Below are 23,225 nucleotides of genomic sequence, written 5' to 3' on the forward strand. Positions count from 1 at the left end.
CTCGTTTCAGAAGAAGCACGAAGAAGACGGGGGCACCACGGACACGGCCACCCTCCTGTCCAACCATCTGGAGAAGGACAGCGGGGTGGGCCGGACGGACGAGAGCACGCGCAACGACGAGAGCTCGGAGCAGGAGAACCTGGGCGACGAGCACAGCGCCTCGCTGGGCTGCGGCAGGAAGCTGGCCTACAGCCAGGACACGCTGGGCAGCGGCAGGAAGCTGGCCTACAGTCAGGACACGCTGGGCAGCGGGGACCTGCCCTTCAGCGGCGAGTCCTTCATCTCCGCCGACTGCGCCGACGTCGACTTCCTGGGCATCCCGGCGGACGAGTGCGAGCGCTTCCGGGAGCTTCTGGAGCTCAAGTGCCAGGTGAAGAGCGCGGGCGGGTACTGCGCCGTCGCCGGCGGCGACCAGGAGGCCGGCGTGGACAAGGAGCTGGAGCTGCTGAACGAGGAGCTCCGCAGCATCGAGCTGGAGTGCCTGAACATCGTGCGGGCGCACCGCATGCAGCAGCTTCGCGAGCAGTACCGCGAGTCCTGGATGCTGCACAACAGCGGCTTCCGCAACTACAACACCAGCATCGACGCGCGCCGCCACGAGCTCTCCGACATCACCGAGCTGCCCGAGAAGTCGGACAAGGACAGCTCCAGCGCCTACAACACGGGCGAGAGCTGCCGCAGCACCCCGCTGACCCTCGAGCTGTCGCCCGACAACTCCCTGCGCCGCGGAGACGAGGGCGGGCCCGAGGGCGCGGGGGCCGCCGCCCGGCTCCCTAAACCGCTGCTGTCGCCCGTGCAGGAGGCCAGCCCCGCCAGGCCGCGGCCCAAGGAGGCCGAGCTCGGCCCCCAGCCGGACGGGAAGGAGTGCAAGCAGGGCGAGGCCGGCAAGAAGGGCTCTCTGTCCCCCCACCCCCGCTCGCCCTACAAGCACGCGCACATCCCCGCCCACGCCCAGCACTACCAGAGCTACATGCAGCTGATACAGCAGAAGTCGGCGGTGGAGTACGCCCAGAGCCAGATGAGCCTGGTGAGCATGTGCCGGGACCCGGCGTCCCCCGGCGACCTGGAGCCCAAGATGGAGTGGAAGGTGAAGGTGCGGAGCGACGGCACGCGCTACATCACCAAGCGGCCCGTCCGCGACAAGCTGCTGAAGGAGCGCGCCCTGCGCATCCGCGAGGAGCGCAGCGGCATGACCACGGACGACGACGCCGTCAGCGAGATGAAGATGGGCCGCTACTGGAGCAAGGAGGAGCGCAAGCAGCACGTGGTGCGCGCCAAGGAGCAGCGGCAGCGGCGGGAGCACATGAAGCAGAGCCGCATCGACTGCCTGAAGGAGCAGAGCGCCGCCGAGGACCGCCGGGAGCCCAACATCCTGGAGCTCAGCCACAAGAAGATGATGAAGAAGAGGAACAAGAAGATCTTCGACAACTGGATGACCATCCAGGAACTGCTGACGCACGGCACCAAGTCGCCCGACGGGACGCGGGTGTACAACTCGCTCCTGTCCGTCACCACCGTGTAGGATCGGCGGCCCCTCCCCCCCCTCTTTGTGTAATGTACTGTAAATAGGACACCTCCGGTTGGGGTAGAGATACCTGCCTCGTTCAATGCGGCAACTTTCTTTTGTAAATACGAAGCGAGGGGAGACTTTTTTTTTTTTCCCGAGGAACTCGAGAATCCGCAAGTGGAAAAGACGGTTGAGAGAGTGGTTTGCGAACGGTCTGTGAAACTTTGAAGGTGATATGAAAATGTTTTCACACGCTTTTCGATAGCCTTTCTACCTTTGTACTCGTTATTTTAAATAATATGTAAAAAAAACAACAAAAAAAAACTTACAATTCGTATGCCTTTTTTTTTTCTTTTGAAACCTTGCGCAGGTTTTTCAGCGGTGGAAAAAACTGCTTGCCAAGAGTTAACAGCCAACATTTATTCTTTTTTGGAAACAATTATCTTTTATCAGTATTTTACTGTTTATGCATTTGTCTTGCTTATTACAAAAACAGAAATATGGAAAAAAGCTTCAAGGTCAACACAGAATCCTTTTTTCAGAGGGACTTTTGTAAATTTAACAGAATTTATCATTTTTATGCAAACAGCTTTTTAGTTTGTTGCAGAATAAAGGAAGACATTTTCCTGAAGGTATATCATGCTACAAATGGTCTGATCTTTTTACAGATGCTGACTGATGACATAAAAGCATTATGCATGTACAGAAAGAGACAAAGCCTTTGTCATACATTTGTTAATATCCAAATCTTTCTGTGTTAGTAAAACCCATTGTAGTAGCCATGCATTAGTAGGACTCCATGTATTGAGCAAAATATTGCAGCTTAACAAATTTTTAGTTAGCAAAACAATTTGATGTCTTGTAAAATGAGAGAAATAATAAATTATTGTTTTATATTTGATGAGCTTTCAAAACAGTGGTGTAAGTTTTTTGGGGGTTTTTTGGTTTCTCCTTTTCACAATTGCTGTGATGATTAACATGCCTCTCTCGAAGGGTTCGGGATTGATGACTGTAAAGAATGAGATTACCACATATTTGTGAACCTGCCAAAACAGTGTCCAGTTACAGGGCCTCTTAACATTGGTCCGTCTTAACACTGAACCAGTTTATTACAGATACTAATTTCTTGGAATATATGACATTGTGACAGGAATCTGGCCTCCCTTATTCAGATGGGTGTGCGTATGAAAGGATACTGTGGTGGGATCTGAAATAATAACAAACAGAAAGTAAAGAAAATCCAGAATGAGGGCTTATAAAGGCTTTACAAAGGGCAGACCTTTGTCAAAGCAATCTCCAACGGAATTTTCAAAATCTTTTCTTAATTTTCACTTCTTCAGTTACTTTATATAACTCACTTGAATGGTCCTGTAGTTCTTTAGAGACTGCGTATTTGGGGACGAGTGGTTCACCAGCTCCTTGGAATGGTTCGCATTTAGGATTTCAGGTTGCCGTTTCAAAATCATGTTTGTGAAGTTTGAAAAACTAAACCTGGGGTCACAGTTGGGGTAATGACATTTCAAAGCTATTCTTGTAAAATAACACGAAGAAAGGGGTGGCTGTGTAAAAATTGGCTTTCAGTTTGTACAAAAACTGTTAAAATATCCATTCATCAATCACTGTAAAGCAATTGTTTAAAGGGAAAGTGAGGTTTTGAAGAAATTAATAGAGTAAAATTGCTTCTGAAAACAGCCCCGTGGTTTGAATCCCTGCACATCTTTGCAGAAGAGAAAGAAAGACACAGTGGTAATGGAGCAGGTTTTGTGAAAGCTGTTGGGATTTACCATTTTGAAAACCAAATGTATTCCAACAGCATGAGAGAATTGTGTGTTTTGTGCTTGCCATTGTGATCACTATTGTACAGCAGCTTTTTTCCAGGAACCTTGCTGCTCTGTTTTTCTGCAGCTTAAAAAGCTAATTAAGTTCCCTTATTATGTCTTTATTTGTGCAGTCTATTCACATGGGCCTAGTTTTCCTGGTTTCCACTGGGTACTTTGGCCGATATCTCAACCTTGGCACACTTACTTACCTGTGTGTGGAGTTTTTTTAGGAGTATAAGCAGATTTTTGGCAAAGAATGAGAAGTTTCAAGTTGCCTTTCAGCACACAAGACTCGATCAATAGGCAGCCTAGAGGTTATGGTGTCCCTGGACTAAAATCCACTGAATTGTATTCACAGTTTCCCAGAAAGGAAATTGGTTGCCTGTTGTGAGGAAACTTTTGGCTAAACTGGCATATCAATGTATCCGAGTTTTGCTACGACAACACCAAGGCCATCATCCTCACTGGCTTCCAGGAATAAAACATATCTTTGTCTTCTCTAAAGAAAAGTCTCAGGGGTTTCTTAAAGTGTCTTGGAAAAAAAACAGGTTGGGGGTTAAGGTGAATTCAAAAGGGCCCTAAGCCAACCAGTCTGTGAATAAGTGCAGTGCTGAATCACATGGCCACTAAAAATTACCATAGTATGAATGTACACCTGCCTTTGAGGACTGGAATTGAGAAATTAGAGAGGAATGAAATGCTCCTGTTTCATTACACAGATGAATGGAGTTTGTTCATGGCCACTAATATCTCCTGACTAACAAAAGTAGAGAAGGAGAGAGGCCAATCGACAATATCAGGGAAAGATAAGACTGGAGTAGTATTAGATAGCACCATCCAATCAGGGACTGCTGTGTCCTCTGTGGGTCAGACACAATGGATTGGATTTCGACAGACTATCATTCACACGCAAACTCTTGATATTTGTTTTAATCAGAAGATGGATGGAAACATATTTATCGCTGGCTGTAAAAAATGCATAAAAAAGGGGTGCAATATTAGCAAATACAGAACAGGTCTACTTAATAAAGTGATCACTGAGTGCAAGTCGGTATTGCAGTGCAAGTGATTCCTCTACTGTTGCTGATGCTTGATGCGTACCATAATAATGCCATACAAAACAAACAACTGGCTCAACACGCTCCCAGGGCTATACACAAACAGGATACCACAGCAGAGAGGGGGAACAAAAACACATACCGCTTTTAGGACATGTAGGACCAAGTATACAGATTTACAGAAAACAAGACAGTAGCAATACCTCACTAAAGCTGCAAGAAGAAGTTTGTTTGCTCTATAGGTCTTCTATTGTAATACTATTCTTGGTCTAAATCATTCAGTTTCTAACACTGACCCCTAGACTAGATTCAGTCATAAACAATTTCTTTAGAAATGCAAAGAATGCCAAAATTAATTTGTCTTCAAAAATATTTTTAGTTTCAGTTACCAGTGAACTGTTGCGAGGTTTGTGAAGTTTAAGAATATATAAAAAAGCAGAGTGAATTCCCAGAAAAGAGAAGTGTGCAGCTATAAATAAGTTTCGCATCTGATTCATTTAATTTATGCTGGGAGTCACATCTGCCTGTAAGGACAAGGTTGTTTACCCATTTTCTTACTTAGATTAATTGGTGTATACAGTACACCAAGGGCCACCAAAGGACACCTTATCAGATGGAGGGACTCATTTTTTTTTAGATAAACATAACTTTTTGTGAATTTGTTTTCTGTCCAATCTACAGTGCTTTGTGGTGTTCTGTAACAGCACACCAACTTGGCTGTCATGGCTTTGCATAATTAAGATAAAACAAGAAAAAAACATTGTGTTTCTTGTGTGAAAAGTGACAGATATAAGCATATGGTTATAGAAATGGCAGGAATAAAAATGCTCTGCATGATGCACCACGAAACTGGAGGTAATTTTGAGTATCTTTCACAAGATGGTCGCCCCATCTGTTTCAAATACCCTGGACTTTTCACACATTTGTTCATGCGCAGGCACACAAACTGCACCGCACCGCATCCAAATTTGAACCCATACTCTACAACTTCTGTTGTACAGAAATTTGGTTTTGGGCTACATTAATTCAATAGTTACTTAAATTTATTTTATTTTTGTCTCCATCTGAGAGCCACGAGATGTGTCATTCTCTACTGGCTTTAGCAGCAGATAATTAATTTTGATGTCCATGTTGGAGCATTATTTTAATCTGGCTGAGTGAGTATAAGGAGTACAGAGAGCACAGGTGAGTGAAGTCCACTCATGGATGACCGCTGGGGTCAGAGGTCACTGACCTGACTTTGCCTCAGTCTTCCCTCATCCTCATCACAACGTCAGACTGATGTAGTCTGATAGGCTCAGTCTAACCGCTTTAGGGATTAATAGAACAAAGTGAATTAAACGCCGTGAGCACAACAATTAAAACCAGGCAGCCTCTTGATTTACTGTGCATTTACTACCTTTGAAGTACTACCTTTCTGTTTTTTTAAGTATATTATTTCAGTATTTCAGTATATTGCATGTTTTCAACTGGCCCATACAGTTTTTACATGTGATGAAGAATACTTAGAACATGCAGTTTCAAGTTTCTGGCAGCATGCCATATATATAATACATATTTATATATGTATATATATAAATCATAAATATTAATATAAATTCCCGTTGAAACATTATTGAAAGTCACAGTACCATTATTAGGTACTGTCTACAGTGTTCAAGTTTACATTTCCGTATATTTAGTTGCCCATATCGTTTCTATATTTATCTCTAACTTGTCATATAGCCCTATTGTTTTTGACTGCTGGAAATGATCGTACATGGTTTTTCATAGTGGGTTTTAATCTGCGTTACTTTAAAAGAAATCATTATGATAATAGGACCAGCCAGGGAAGTGGCACTGTCTCTGTCTGCAGGAATGTAATTGATTGCTTCTCTACAAGGCTGACTGAACCTAGACTCTATGATTTATGTCCTGGGAGAAAGCTGTGTACACACTCTTTAATGGGAGATAACAATATGGCATATAAGGCAAACAAAAGCACTCGCAATCAATTTCCGGAACATTCTCCCTTGATGCGGAGAGATTAGTTCGATCACACACTCTGCTTTGATGCTGTTTTTTTATTTTTATCTTCAGATGAATGAATGTGTTCTCCTCCTCCTTCTGCTCTGTGCCTGTTGGAGCTCTCTCCTCATTCCTGTACTTTCCAGTGGAAAGAATGAGATTCCCGCATTGCAGTCCAATAGCCGATGGCTAGACTTCAGGGTGCAGCAGTTTTAGCTGTTAAGGAGCTTAGCCGCAAGGGAAATTTAGGTGCTGGCACTGGGAAATGCACTTCACCAAAAGGCTTTCAGTCCTGACAGAAAGTTTTGGAATCTGATGCCACTGTTCAGTAGTCAGTAGTCATCATTTTCACCCGTCCTCCTGGTGAAAAAAGAAAAAAGAAAAAAATAATTGTGGTCATACTGTAATGATTATATTTATGTCTCTGGTAGTCAGCAGTCTGTCAGCATCTGCCCTACCCTCTCATGGGAAAATACACCCGGATGCCCAGGGATTAGGCTAGCTCTACTAATTCAGCCTTTCCTGAGATTTACCTAGAAGTACAATATGTTACTGTGATCAATTAGTATTGACTAAGAGAACCAGACAGAATCAATATTCATCATCCTGTGGTGTGTGTGTGTGTGTGTGTGTGTGCGAGAGAGAGAGAGAGAGAGAGAGAGAGAGAGAGAGAGCAAATGTTTACTGTTATTGTTACTATTTACTTCTATTGTTTTAGTTTATTTTAAATATATTTTCATGGGTCTAACATGCTTTGACAATACAAATGTACAAATTTATCATGCAAATAATAAAATAATAATGCATATTGAATTGAATAGAGAGAGAGAGAGAGAGAGAGAGAGAGAGAGAGAGAGAGAGAGAGCGAGAGAGCGAGAGAGCACAAAATACATAGTTGCATGCAGTGCACTTTTTTCTTTGTTGACTTAATCTTTAATATGAATCTAGAATGAATGGGCGGCTATGGATAATACATGAATATCTCCGTTAGAGCCGTATGAGCAGATGATCATAAAAGAGGTGAAGTATGAACAGTGTAACAGTCTGACTCCTAACTGAAGCTGAAGCTGAGAGAGCCTGACAGTGGTATGACTAAAGGCTGGGGTCTGATGTCTACAGGCCCACGTACAGAGCTAAATCACATGCAGAAAGCCTTCAGTGTAACAAGAGAGATCTCTTAACTCCAGACAGAAATATCACCGCGGCTGCTTCGAGGAGGCCAAATCAAAAATACAGAGCTGAGGGGTTTTGTTAATCAAACATGAAATATAAAAATGAACCAAGGCAATAAATCATGTCGCTACCCCTAGCACAGCACTAAGGTCTTTTGTCTATAAATCTTTATTTTATTTTATTTTATTTATTCATTATTTTTTTTTAATGTATTGATTTTAAAAATATATATGTGTTGGACATTGGAGATTTAATTTAGCTTTAGGGTGGTATAAGTGTATAAGTGCAATGCTGGGCTTAACGTCTCAGCAATTCTTTTATCCATTGCATTACATTGCTATAGCACATACCTGTAAATACCTTTAGCTATAGATTGACATCAAGAATTACTGTATGTAAAATCGTCTGAAAAGAAAAATTGGATTTCATTTAGCTCATAACAAGATCATTGACATTCTTCAACCGTAAATAGCCTGCTCTTTCTCTCTGACTTGTGGTCACGTCCATCGCTTGAATTTATTGAGCATAAATACTTTGACCTGTAGTTATTAATGGCTTATTATTGAACCCTGCTGTTCAATACCTGGAATCTGATCTAATCACAAGAGCTCTTAAGCAGGACTGCCAGAGACGCCATTTCATAAAGCCTTTCGTTTAGTCAGCGTATTGCAAACAATCAATCATGCATTATTACTGTATATTTTATGCAGCAAAAAGATGCAACTGCTGCCATATTTACTTGTAAAATAGCCAGTTAAGGCCACTGTTGGTTCTGTAAATTCAGGGGTAAATTCAAAAGAAAGAAAACCAGATTAAATAGAATGTAATCCCTTTAGCAGATTACAGATTTAAGCATGCAACTTCAAAGGCCAATCATTTATATTTACATGTTGCAGAGCTACAGATTTGTAGGTTAATTCTATTTCCTGTGGGAGAAGACAGGATCCAGCATTTCCAATCTATCAAGTCCTGAAGACATATTATATGGGAAAGTCAATGTTTTTTTTAATTTGGCCCTCAGAATTGCACGATGGCCTGATTTGTATGCCGACAACGAAGCAACGATATTCGATTTCCGTTTCAGTACATCTGTTAGTTCCAGAAAATAAGTTGCTCTTATCCTTGGAAAGTAACATTTTCACAAAAAGAAACACTTACCTGGAACCTCCGAGCACCATGGTGCCATGGGATGCAATTCCACGCACATTACCTGTGCACATTAGCATTACCTGTGCACATTAGCTTCATCTGAATCAGGTGCGGCCATAAATGTACTACATGTGGATTACTTTGAATTTATGTACATTTACATTTTCAGTTCCCAATATTGTTGACCTGATGGGAATGGTAAAGTTTTCCTCCACGATGAAATGGCCCCAGCAATTTCCCATCCAAAGCAATGGAATGCATATTTGAGGGATTCTTGGTATGAATGACTTTTCTAGTACCTATCTAATTGACATATATTTATAATTTCCTGAAATGTGAAATTTTATTTTGCTTTAAATTGGTTGACTTGCATCTCTCTATATTAAAAAACTGTTCAATGCTTCTTGTGCGTCAACCATTATTGATTGGAATAAAATTGAAAAACAGCATCAGAATAAAACTAATCACAACAGCATTCAAGAGATATCAGCGAATAAGATTGACAACACAAACTTGGAATATATAAAAAGAGTTGTGAGGTTATATTTCATTCCTGTTGGTTTGATCCCTAAATGAAATTAGCCTTTAAAAAGTGCAGAATCAGCACATATTAAATCAGGAGTGACAACACTTACTTGCTTCATGTTGAGGAACCATTACTTCCAAAGTACCTACTTTTGACTTAGTGAAGAGTTAGGGTACTGCAGAAATGCTCTGGAGAACATCTCTGCTCTTACGGGCCTGTGCAGTGGAACAGCTGCTCTCCACTATCGGCACCACTGTGTGTGTGGCATGACTGTGAGGGATGTGAATGTGTGGAGCTGCCCCATGGTAGCTGTACTGCTAATGCACTGAGGGTGCACGGGCTTGAGTATGTACATTGTGGAGCTACTCTACAGTGGTTGTACCTCCAGGGCAGTGGAGAAGTATGGACTTGAGTCTATGTACATTGAGGAGCTGCTCTACAGTGGTTGTACCTCCAGGGCAGTGGAGAAGTATGGACTCGAGTCTATGTGCATTGTGGAGCTGCTCTACAGTGGTTGTATCTCCAGGGCAGTGGAGAAGTATGGACTTGAGTCTATGTGCATTGTGGAGCTACTCTACAGTGGTTGTACCTCCAGGGCAGTGGCGAAGTATGGACTTGAGTCTATGTGCATTGTGGAGCTGTACCCACAGCAGCCATACTACCTACTGTGGAGTGTGAATGTAAGCCCACTACCACACCCCACACACACACATGCACCACACACACGCACATACACACACCCCCACACACGCAATATTGCTATTAGACGCAGCAAGGATTCAATTTCTGCCACAAATGCAATGTCTCTGCCCGTCAAAGCCTCTGCAGTCATTAATATCACACAGCAATCTTTCTCAACAAAACCCTACAGCACTTTGAAACATACACTACATAATCACAAAAATAAATATGTCAAATGTAGGGATCTATATTTTTTTATTTTAAGCTGGAAATGTCATTATTGTGATTTATTGGAATATAAATTGCATTACCAATCTGTAAAACTGAATATTCTGCAGCTGAGCGAATGAACGGTGACCAAATAAAATCAAAGCTAGCGACTTTCATCTTGTCACTCAGCCATCACAGGCAAAGACTGACAGCCATATAAGTTCAAGATTGATGACAGAATATCATTTCCTCAGGGAACCTTATGAATCTACGTTACCTTGATTAAAAATAATACAATTTCCAGAAGAAATGATAAAGACTTATGACAGTGGTTATCCAATTCAGCTAAAGCCAGTGCACACCAACTATCCGTCAACAAATATTCATAAATTAACAGATGTGGGGTTTTCAATATACTTAGAAAGCATTGTTTATGAGGATGTTCACTATGTCGGTATTACATTTCAGCATTTATATCATTCTCATAGCAAAAAAACTGGTGCACTTTATCAATGAGATTGAATTGTAGTGAGATGCATTTCATGTCTCTGGTGCAAATTTCACTGTGCAATTAAAAATGATCACTCTCTCCCTCTCTCACACACACACACACACACACACTCACACAACCAATGTTTTTTAATCTACCTTTCAATAACTTTGATTTATACACTATGTATACTACCATGGTGTATACTGGTAGTATACACTACCAGTCCAGGAACAGTTATTATTATTATTTATTTTATTTATAGATTTTTTTTATTGGATGAATGTGGCAGACACTGTTACAGGGAACCAGTTTGGGTGTTGCTGGGTGACTCCCTGTTCAGGCTTGTTCTAGTGCACGGATGGGCCACGCAGTCCTGTATGAAATCCGGATCGTACCAGTGCGGACTGCGGCCAGCAGTCCCACAGAGAGACTGGCAGTCCGCTCTCGCCGTGTCCAGGGATGGAAGACTTTCAGCTGGCTGGGAAGACAGCGTCTCCTCACGCACCGGTACCCACAGCTGGTGGAGCGTCTGCACGCTGCATCTGCGGAGTGGCACACAGATGTCTTCCTCCTGACTCATGTCTGTGTGAGCTTGGCTTGTGCGCTGCGGCGGGGTATGAGGAGGCCACTGACATCACACGCTTCTGTGCAGAGCGCATTGGTGTCTGCGCTCTCCCAAATCGTCAACAGAGGCTGAAATGAGTGCCGCATCATTGCAGAGTGAGCGAGCATTCTCACCACTGTGGGGGATTGCTGAGGTGAAGGTGTGGGAAGGCAGAATGCTGAAGCTGCAACTATTTGGGTGGGTAAGGGATCTTTTGTGAAGGTAATACACATAGCCACTGGCTGGGAGTAGACTGAATCATCCCAGAAGTCCGCTTTCACAGTAAACTGCTCAGAGTTTATTTAGCTCAAACCGACTTTATATGAGTCCAAGAGGGATACAATGCACACAGAGTAAAATGTATTTCATCAGTTGATTTAACATTGAACATTGTACTGTGTAGTACAGCCAAACAATAAAACCTATGAAATAATTCCTGTCAATCTTTATCTGCCCTTTTTTGTGGTGGTTTTGTAAAAAGTTACCTCCATTTTATACAATATATACGTATTTACACAAAATGTCTTTATGATAATGAAGTAGAGTAAATTTGAAGAATTAGCTATCAGCCCAAAAGAGGAGTAGCCTGTTCCACTGGACAGTGGTTAAGGAACATGACTGGGACCTGCAAGGTCAGTGGTTTGATCCCAAATGTAGCCACGATACGATCCGCACAGCTATCGGGCTCTCGAGCAAGGCCCATAACCCCACATTGCTCTATGGGGGATTGTCTCCTGCTTAGTCTAATCAACTGTAAGTCGCTTTGGATAAAAGCGTCAGCTAAACAACTGCAATGTGATATGGATGACAGGGCTTGAATAGTGATTGATGGATGCCTCGCTATCTCTCACCATTCTCATTACCTGTGAGACAAAGGCATGAGACAGTCTGACACCTCCCTGCCTTGCAAACACGCTATAAATCTCCCAGCTCACTCTACTGTGTGTCTGAGAATAAAGTCTAACCACATCACCTGGAAGACCTGGCTGCAAGAGTTAAAAATAACTCTCAAATATATACAATAAAAATGTATACTGTAAAAGCTCAATTACATAACAAAATAAAAATGCTTCAATACTGTAATTTTCATGAGGTCTTAATAGTCCTCTCTAAATGAGGTCATCATATTTCCCTCAGAGTACAGGCTTGTGATTCGCCTTTCCCTAACCTCTGCCATGTCCAGATGGGTCTGGCGGTGCTGTTTACTTACTGTCACCTTCAGCGCCTCCACGCCGGCCTGTGGGTGGCTGGCGGTCAGCGGCTGGGTGAGATCCCTCCCATGATGAGGGCAGAGAAGGCTGAGGACCAGCCGGACGGACAGCTGGCCCACCAGCCCTCCTCCTCTCCCCCCAGCTGGTAAAGGCTGATGGCTGGGGCAGTGCAGACAGGAGGGAAAGAGAGAGAGAAAGGGAAGATGAGTGTGTGTGAGAGAGGGAGAGAGATGTTTTAATTGCACCGGTGACATGAAATGCATCTCACCGTAATTGAATCTCGTTGATAATGCAGTTTATTGCTGTAATTGATAATAATATAAATGCTGAAATGTAATACAGTGAACATCCTCATGAACAACGCTTTCTCAGAATGCTTTCTGTGCACTCTGAACAGAATTGGTCAGAGTCTTAGTGGCACCACCCCAGTGAGCACCATTACACACACATATAAACAAACACACACCTCTCCCTGAACTGGTCTCCACAAATAGCACAAAATAAATAAACGTACACTCTACTCTGATTAACATTGGGTATGGTAGGCAGTTAAATCTAAATCAAAAAGCAATAAATGTGACATACAGTAAATCTAAAAACAGACACATTTGGACTTGATGATTACAATGCAGTTATTTGAATTTGAAAATCAATACTTGGAGATCCATAACTATATACATGCCATAGAAATTGAGTTTCAATATAGTCTGTAAAAGATATGTGGTGCACAGTATGCTACAAATCAGACAGGCTAGTAAATACCAGGTTAAATAAATGTGTTATTTCAAATGTCAACCCCCACTTCTTTTATGCTATAACCAAAAGCTAATCACCATTCATTTTTATTTTTTAAGTCAGGTCTTCCCAGTATTCAATTATACTGTGATCCCATGTATTGGATAAGTAGGAACAGAGATAATAGGCCTGTTTGGTAAAAGAATGGAATAGTGGAATCTGTATATGCTGTATGAGGTTTTTATGAGGTGCACACAAAAGGGTCTGCTGATTCTGCATTCTCATTGTATATGAGGTAGACACGGCCTGAGAAACAGTGCAACTGAGCCTTCCACCAACTACATATTTGTGTCAAAACAATAGTTCAATTTCAATGAAGGGCTCCATCTAAAACAATGTTTTCATCCAGAGAGAGAAATGCCAGGAGATATTCTCTGGTTAGACAAAAGGATCTTTGTCTTCAAGAAAATCTAACTCTAAATTACAGTCTTCCCAAAATAAAGCGATTGTGAAAATATCCTATTATTATGGACAGAAAGACATTTTTAGAGAGTGCCGTATTTATAAAGAAACTGTCTCATTGATGAAACAGCTCAAGGAATCTTCAGAATGGCTTGGAATGTGATCTTGGTGGGGTATTTTAACATTTAAATATTTTGATGTTTAAATAATCATACCTAGGGGTGTCTCGGTGGCGCAGCCTGTAGAGCCGCGACGTCGGCGGTTCGAATCCGACCGTCCGACATTTGTCGCATGTCTTCCCCTCTCTCTCGCTCCCATTCTTCGTCTCTCTACACTATATAAACCAATCCAATAAAGCTGAAAAAGGCCTAAAAAATGTCAATACCTCAAGGGTATTTTCTAATTTGGGAAAAAGTAGAAGCGTGAATAACATCCTATGGTATCTGTTGTAATAATATTATGACCAGTCAATACAGTTGATAGTGAAGGGATAGTGCTGCTACACATCAACAGCTCCACAGGTAATGTCAGTATCTTTCAGAGAATCAGTGCTCCTTATACTCTCTAATAATGTCTGTCCGTGTAAAATTAAGAAATGAAGTGCCTGATTGCAATTTAACACAACTAAAACCCCAAGACATGCTGCTACAATACTGTGATTGGTGCATGCAACAGCATACAGAAATAACTAGCAGAATTATGGTTTTGGCCAGGGGAATGCTTAAAAGAACATAAATCTCACTTATTACCAATTTGACCTTTGAACTTTACATGGACTTGTGAAGTTCAAAGGTTGCATGGTTTTCTTTGTTATTGCTTTGCAGAACTATAAATCACTGCGGTCCTTCTGCAGAAAACTGTCCCTCGGACTACATTTCCCACAGAACAGACCGACCCCAACCCTGGCCGAAGCACTCAATACCTCCCACTCTGTATAAACTGGGCTGTTCTGTTTATGTTATAGTCTATTCTGTTTACCCATTCTGATGTTGTGTACCACAAAATGAAAATGCTCAGAAATAAACAAAGGCTTGTCTGTGTTTGCGTGTTTGTATGTGCGGGTTTCAGAAAGGTGAATTTGACTGTAATTTTGCAAGAAAAGTGGGTGCAATTATTTGAGAAAAGTTATTTCGGATCATCTTTACAAAACATTGCGAAAACAACCCTGTTCAATGTTGCTTACTATGGACTTACTTGCAGGGCAAACAAAAACCAAAAACTTTTCATGTAATAGAGCCCATTCCATGAAGAAAGTTGAAAAATAAAATTGGTGTATTACCTTTTGGATTAGCTAATTGCAAGATGATTCCAGAAGTTTCTGTAAACCACAGAGAAAAGGATTCTATTAGGCTGTTTCTATAGAGCTGAACATAAAACAAAATCTATACACTATCCTTCTCCCTGATCGCTTGGTGTGGGAGGAAGAATCGTCCATTATTGTATTCCAAAGTAACTGTATATGTATTAAGAAGATGCTGTGTATTAGGATACAGAGGTTTAGATGATTATCACACCACAACAGTCACCGTCCCTAGCTGATTTTCATTTGGCCAAGCGCTTGCCCTCTCAGTATTAAACACAAATCTCCACTGGTCCCCTTCTCCTCACTGCTAATTAGACAGGAGCTTGTCTAATAAAATCCACAAACAAACAGAGTGAGCGAGGTGGAAATACATAGAGACGCAATTCAGACACTCTGGTTGCGACTGAGACCTCACACCATCTGTTCAGGGAGGACATATTAGTATGCCACAATCATCAGATCACAATGGAAACAACTGCTTCAGGGTTTTTCCCTCTTTTCTGCAGCCTGCAATGGCTTGTAGCCCGGTAAGCCCAGCGAGCCCAGCAAGCAAGGAGGGAGTTACTTTTAATTTTTTAATTACAACAGCGGCTGGGGCCAGTCTATTTCTTGTTTGTATTTATCTGGAAACCTCAAACGTAGCTTTCTGTTACCTTGCCAGTCTGCTACTGCCACTGTGTTTACATGAAAATACATTTCCGATGAAAATAAAAGAAGATTTTGGGAGATAGAGAGAGAGACAGAGAGAGAGAGAGAGAGAGAGAGAGAGAGAGAGAGAGAGAGAGAGAGAGCAAGAGAGAGAGAGACAGAGCAAGGGAGAGAGAGAGAGAGAGAGAGAGTAAGAGTAGGGGGGGGGGGGTGCCTTGTTGCAAGCCTGCCTCTGTACAATGCCTGGTTTTACAGTCCCTGTGAGGGCTTTGATAATGACTGTAAACAGTGACAGCGAGACTGTAAAAACACACCTGGTGTAATTGAAGTTCGCAGCGTGGGGCGGGCAGTAAGCACACCGGGGCTCGTAATGGGGCCTAACAGGCCGTGACTGCGGTCCCCGGCAGAGAGAGAGCTGCGGAGAGTGACAGAAGGATCACAGTGACAGCTCCCAGACAACACAGCATCCCCCTGTGATGATGTACACAAACCTCAAACCACAAAGATCTGAGGCTGCAGGGCCAGCACTCCCCAGCAGAGCAGAGCGCTCATTTCACAATTATAATCCTGTCTGAGTCATTATCTCACAGAATGGAGAGCAAATTATATATGTATACACACACACGCAGACACACGCACACACACACATACACATACGCACACACGCACACTCAAACATACACATACACACATATAAATACAAACACATACACATACACACACATAAGCATCCTCTTCTAAAACTAATGTCTAGGTCTTTATGAGAGGGCTTTCTGTGTCCTCACAATACCCTGGTCGAACATGCAAAATTTATTACGGCCATTTTTACTCAACGAGTGACATTCTGTAAGACACATCGCCTTCCTTTGAGCACGTCTGCAAAGAGAGAATTCAGATGTTAATCTGAGGGTTCAACCAAAGGGTGCAGTTTGCCCACATGAGTATTTCACTCCAAAGTCATTGTATTCCTGAGATCCAAGTGCTTTGCCATGGCCACCATACAAAGGAGAAATTTGTCCAATTTGTCTGGAGTCAGCTTTTAATCTGCCATGTCAACAGTTTTAAAATTCTCTCCCTTTAAAGTTATTCTGCCTTGGCAATTCACTAAAATACAATGGATTCACTCAAGTGAACTTCAAGGAAAATGGAACTCAATTTCCATCATGGCACAAGAGTCGTGGAAAGGAAGGCTTTGCCCAAGCAGTACTGCTTTTATTATTTCATTACATCAGGCTGTGCTCTGTATGAACTACAGTCAGAATGGGACTGCATGGTAAACAAAGTGAGACCGAAGCTGAAATTTATAGACGTGTTTACGAGCATATCACAGACCTGCTGATTAGCCCGTATGGTCGACCCCGGCCTTACTGGTCTCTCCTGCTGCGAAGCTGTGTGAAGTCTGCGCTCCATGTCTGGTCAAAGGTGTTTTATTGACCATTAGAGCCCCAAATGTCTCTCCTGGGTGTTGACGCAAGGCTGGACAGAGGAACGTGGGTTGAGGCTAGTGGGGGGGGGGGGGGGGGTAGTATATATATATATCTATACACTATCCTTCACTATTATATATATATACCTTTTAAAAATGTAATTAATATTCAAAAATATGTATTATTTATTCATCAGTTATATGGATATTGGATTTGCATTTTCTTATGGTTTTCATGGCAGCAGGGGAAATGGTGGATCTTTTATGTGCATGTCTGTTACAGTATCTGGCCATAATTCTAACAACACAGAAGGAATCATACTTCCTCTTGAAAGTCTTCCTGCTTGCAGTGATCACAGAGCCAATTTCAGCCAGTTCTTCAGTACTTCATTAAGGGGTCAAATGACGTTAAGCAGATTGATTACTATTTTGCTTTTGAGAGACTTCATTGTGTGCAGCAGTCCAAGGTAGCAACAATATTCTTGTTGGAATGTAACAAGAAAAATATTATAATGAATATCAAGTCAAAAGTTATAAATTGCAGACCTAAAGGAGTATTTTCAATGGTCAGTTGATCTGGAATAGTCTGCCCTGCTTGAATCATCAGTACATTTTTGACCTGCAGAGAGAGGGGTAATGTAGAACTTAGACTAGCTCAAATTGCCTCAGAAAAATACTCAGATGTATCAATGACTCATATGTAAAATATAATCTATATAAGTCATCCTGGATAAGACCATCTACTAAATGTTGAAATGTAATGTAATTGTAAATCGCACAAGAAGCCATGTTTCCCCCTTTCCATTGACATATAAACCATTGGCTGGCTGATTAGCCAGGAGGTCGAACAAAGCAAAAGGAATTTGCCAAAACGAGAGCTTAAGTAACCCTTGAAGCAGTACTGTCAGCCAAGGGACTATGCTAGTCTGTACAAGGGTAATGGGAAGAGTTCCATTTATGCAAACAAAATCAGGAGAGCGAGTCACTGAGAAACCCGACATGGACTGTTCTGGCTCATCTTCACACATCCTATAAGGTTGGCAGCTTGGAAAAATGTGTTTTAATAGAGAACATTACTTAACTGCCATTTGAGATTTGCTCCAAAGACTTATCCAGAGCGACTTACAATGCAAATACAAGTACAAAGATTAGGCATTAAAGTAGTCCCAACAGAGATAACGGCAGGAACAATTTGTGAGAATTAGAAGAAAAGTTTTGACATTTTGTTTGATAAAAATGAACCTTAGCAGAGGTTATTTCCCCTCTGCTGTCTGGAGTTTGGTCCTCTTATCCCAGAGGATGGCTAAGATGGTCCGATAACAAGAGGGCTGTGGCAGTCACAGGCTGAAGCCAGAGAATAAATCAGATGGTGTGCATCAGCAGAGAGAAACGAGAAAGATTCAGGAGGGGGAAGAGAGGTAGCAATTTTAGAGGACAGGAGAGGGAGAGGTTTTGGAGGTTACGGCAGACATAGGAAATAGGATTAGGCACAGGGGTCTGGGGGCGGTGGGGGTGATTGTAGTTTGCAGGAGAGATGGAAAGAGAAAGATAAGAAGTGGTGGTCAGATTGATGGTAAGGATTTATGGCGAGATCGTTGGAGGAACGGTTGTTTACGATGATGATGAGCAGGTCCAGAAGAGTACCAGCTTTGTGTGGAGGTGCAGCATGGTGAGGTTGAACGAGTGGAGGAAGGTTAGGAAGGAAGGCAGCCGGCCGGAAGATTTTCAAATGAACACTGAAGTCCCCCAGCAGGATCAGTGTGGTCCTCAGGGTGTCAAACTCATCAAATAAACTCCCTGAAGAACGATACAGTAATTGGTGAAGCATTCAAAGGCAGAAATAAAGAAATGAGAGTGGTTCTAGACAGAAAATTTACAGGAGGGGATAGATCCAAAAATCACTACCGGAGTTGGGGAGAGTGGGAGAAGTGAGTTGGAAGAGAGGATTGCAGGGGTTGTAGAGTTGTCAGGGGTGATCCATGTCTCAACGGAGGCAAAGGTTTGGGGGGGGGGGGGGGTGTTAGCCCAGATGAAGTTCACCTTCTGGGTGACAGACTGGCAATTCCACAGCCCTCCTTTAATTATGAGGCTGTCACAGGGAGACTGCAGAGCGTGGAGAAGGTTTGAGGGGTTCTGAAGCTGGGGAGATCAGACAGTAGTAGCTGCAGCATACAGTAAGTCTGTGAGGTTGACTGGCTGCAGTTATCCTTCATTGTGAGACCCCTGCAGTTAGAAGCCCTGTCTTTGTGTAAGAGGGAGGCTGCTGCACCACAGACAGAGTCCATTCCTCTCAATCAGTGCGGAGTTGAGAGACCTGCCCATTAGCCTCAATTCAGAACCTCTTATAAAGTCGCTCTCTACAAGACCGTATCTGAATGGCTATGTGGATATTCCTCTGATTTAGTTGCTTTGGAGGTTTGGTGGTATTCAAATTGGTCAATGTTGATGGCATTCAAATTATTCATCATTGACATGACTGTAAGGCATGTGCGTGTGTGTGTAGGTGTGTGTGTGTCTGTGAGTGTAGGTGAGCTTCTACTTGGAGCACTTTGAGGTAAATACACTTTCATGGACAGTTACTTTACATGCAGAGTGGAGGCAATAAGTGCTGTCCTCCTAAAATGGATGCCTTTTATCATTATGCGGTCTAACTAGCATTGTGCTCACAGCAGCTAATGGACAGGCAAATTCAGGGCCTGGTTCCACACTTATACGCTCTACCACTGGTGTCAGGGACAAATTGCACAAACTGTGTCTTCATTAGTCTGGCCATTCACAGGTTTTACCGCACCAAGCAAAGAGCAGCAGGCCTCCTGCAAAATGGCTCCTAAAAGCCCTGCCACCATAATAAACCAGACTCTTTATTCCAATTAGCTGAAGTAGCAGAAGGGAAAAATAAAGTGCCCTTCACGACAGCAGCTTCCAGCAAAGTCAATTATAGCACTTTATCAGACTGTAATATTCTAATGTAGGCCACAACCTACTAACCTCGGAAACCACTTCAATCAATACATGTTAAACTTCAAATTAGAGATGTAATCTTAATATATAATCCAGTTTTAGTTGTTCAGAAAAGGTCCAGTTCAATACTTTACAAGCAACCAGATCATCAAAGTTTAGTACCACGCGTGTTATTTTCATCCATCCATTTGAAGTGTCTATCGACAATAATACCAGTGTATCAGATCAAATGCTCTTAATGTAGGGACAATATATCAGGATGAGGCTGTTAACATTGTAGAAGTGGGTTGTTGAGAAGATGCGCTTGATGTAATTGCTTTAAATGTGCATAGAAGTATTCACCTAGACTAAAAATCTATTTTGTTTTGCCTTTGGAAAATATCGCTGTCATAAAGAACCTTTAGCACAGCCAAAAATGATATGAAACTATATATATATGAGAGGATTACCTACACATGCTTTGTGAAACAGTAGATGCTCTTTTCAAGCACAACATGCAGTGTCCCAGCAGAGAAATGTGTTGGCAGTGTGCTCCATGCAGGGAATTGCAGGTGCCCTTGTTCTATCAAAATAATCTCCAGTGCATCCTGGGTTAAATTGTGTGTTGCAGGGTAGATTGAAGCAATTCATTTAGCAAGTGCTACTATCACTCAAATGAAACGAATTATCACTCACTCACTCACTCACTCACTCACTCACTCACTCAATTTCAATTTGTTTTATTAACAGCTGTAGTCATATTGCCAAAACAACGTTCAGGAATATTGACCCACATATGCAACATGCAACATGTAACATGTAACTCTTTCCCTCTCTCTTTCTCCCGTGTGCTGGGTTGGACCTAAACCACATGTATTTCTCTAGATATGTCTCATCAACAGGAGTCTCTTCACTTCAGCATAATGGCCCTAAGGCTATGAATATGATTACTTTTCCCTGCATCCCGAGGTCCCCAGAAGCCACTGAACACTGCTATCTCCTTTTTCAGACGTCTCTACTGGCCACCTACAACTGAATCACACACAGGACCGTGACCACACTGTCAGTTATAGAGTAATTATTTTCAACTTTTACACACCCCTGTGCCTAGTTTGCAGGTAACTGGAACACAAACTGTGATAGAGTTTACTTATTAGGCCCTTGAATGTGTATGATGTATGCCTGATGTAATAGGAATTTACACTGATTTGAAAACAGCCATATTTATATTAAAATTGACTCTTCTTCAAGAATAATACTCCTCAGACCTCATTCATTTTAATGATTTAATTTTATGAGACAGACAACTGGAGAGTGAACGGTAGTGTCTGACTGCTTGTTTTTCAAATGGCCTCATGGCAAGTTCTAATGTATAATTATGTCATAAATCTATGGTATAATACAAAGCCATTCCCAACCTTTTCCATCTTGCGGCCTCTTTTAAAACAACACAAATAAATGTACGGCCCACCATACACCAGACCACATTAAAAAATGGAGATTCCCTATGAGACTCATGTTTTCCCTCTATTTCATTTATTGATTATGGGGTCTCATTATTGACCCACAATCAATAAGTTCAAGTTGCTTATTTCCTTTTTAGAGTTCCTAATGCGAGCAATCCACTTTGAATTAGCAAGCAAGCAAGCTACACAATGACAGCACGCATAGTTGATAGTGCCATTTGTCTAAATTGAGCTCCTATCAATATTCAAAGTTCCTTCACGACCTGTGAGTCATGACTATATTTTATTTTACATACAAATGTTGCTAACTGGGCACACAATTGTCTATATATTTCTAGAACTGATTTGGCCTGCAGTACCCACACGTGGGCCATAGCCCATAAGATGGGAATCATCTCAGTATTTAGAGCAGAAGCACCCAGTCCTGGTGACGAGCTGCATGTTGTAGTCTTGACCATTCGATGCAAAGCGTGCCTCGGCTCCAAAATGTCTGCCTGCGTGGTGCACTGTCTGAGAGACCACATCGGGAACAGATTGTTCTGGGGAACACATCACATAGATAATATATCAAGCTGAATTAAACATGCAAAAGCCATAGCATTTAAAAAAACTTATTATTTCTCAAGAATAAATGAAAAAGAAACTTTACAGAAACTGAAAGTTCAGTTTGGTTGTACTTTCAACTATTTTATGTTAGTTCACAACTGACCATAGATTTCTCAATAAATATTGCAGCATACACAACACTATTAAACTGTGGAGAGGCTGGCACAGGGATTGCTCTTTTTGGGAGATGATACACTTGGCAATGCATCTTGGCCAAGGCAGTCTTTATTCCTCGTGCGTGCAGTGAAGCCATGCACAGGCTTATTACTGTGAAGTGAAAGTGTGGAGAGAAAAGTGTGGAGAGAGAGATGCACTGCAGTTTCATTCAATGTGGCAGGACAGAGAGGGAATAAGGCAGGACAAGCTTGAACCTGGGCAGTGGGCACCCAGTGTGTATGCTGGTATTCAGTCTTACTCTAACCTCTGAGTAATAAGATTTTCAATCAGTAGGATCAACAAATACTTCGATTTTCGGTAATGTGCTATATGCCAAATGATTCCTTTAGAAAGAGATTCCATTTATGAATCAAGCAATCATACAATCACTAAAGCTAAACTATTGATGAAAAAGGAAGACTTCAGTGATAGAGGAAATGGCAATGAGCCAAACCTGCATTATGTCAGAATAAGTGAAAATACAAAAACATGTTGGTACTTGTTTTCAACAGCCTTGTATTACCAAGATACTAACTGTGAAAAAAAAACAGTACACACAGAGAGTCCCTGGGAAAGCACTGGAGTACAGTATGGTTTGCATACGGAGCTGAGACCCATCTGTACAGACTAATGTTCACCAATTTGGGATAGTTTCTGAACAACCAATCAAAGTCATATATTTCTCCCATCATTTTAAATGTATTGTACATCAGAAGGCAAGGCTGAGACCCATAATGTATGTATTTTTAATCAGAAATAAACTTTGAACATTCAAAACGGAGAGGAACGCAGAATGTGGTGAAATGGAAGAAGAAGGGATGGAGGGATGGAGGGAGGGAACAGCAGAAGAGAAGAGGGAGACGTGAGCTGTCCCTGGAGCGGGGCGGGCCCTGAGACTGTGTTCAATATGCTCACTCACCTGTCTGGGAGCTGGAGCAGATGGAGCTCGCCAGCTGTCCTCCGCCGATCCACTCGGCACACTCGGCCTTTTGTTCCGCGTTCCCAAAATAAACAACAAAATTCAATTTCAAAAATGCTAATATC

The 23,225-nt window shown here is 42.2% G+C and overlaps 1 protein-coding gene across 4 annotated transcripts in view; it reads left to right on the forward strand.

Annotated features, from left to right (window-relative positions):
* The window catches only part of pdzrn3b (PDZ domain containing RING finger 3b), a 96,211-nt gene extending 93,803 nt beyond the window's left edge, over window positions 1–2,408 (forward strand). For all 4 annotated transcript variants that reach the window (XM_061219685.1, XM_061219688.1, XM_061219687.1 and 1 more), the window contains one exon: window positions 11–2,408. In XM_061219685.1, coding sequence (XP_061075669.1) covers window positions 11–1,522 — 1,512 coding nt within the window. In that variant the 3' untranslated portion in view covers window positions 1,523–2,408. The remainder of the gene's footprint in view (window positions 1–10) is intronic.
* Window positions 2,409–23,225: the final 20,817 nt, after the last annotated feature.

Source organism: Conger conger, chromosome 14 (assembly GCF_963514075.1).
Source record: "Conger conger chromosome 14, fConCon1.1, whole genome shotgun sequence".
Taxonomy (NCBI): Eukaryota; Metazoa; Chordata; class Actinopteri; order Anguilliformes; family Congridae; genus Conger; species Conger conger.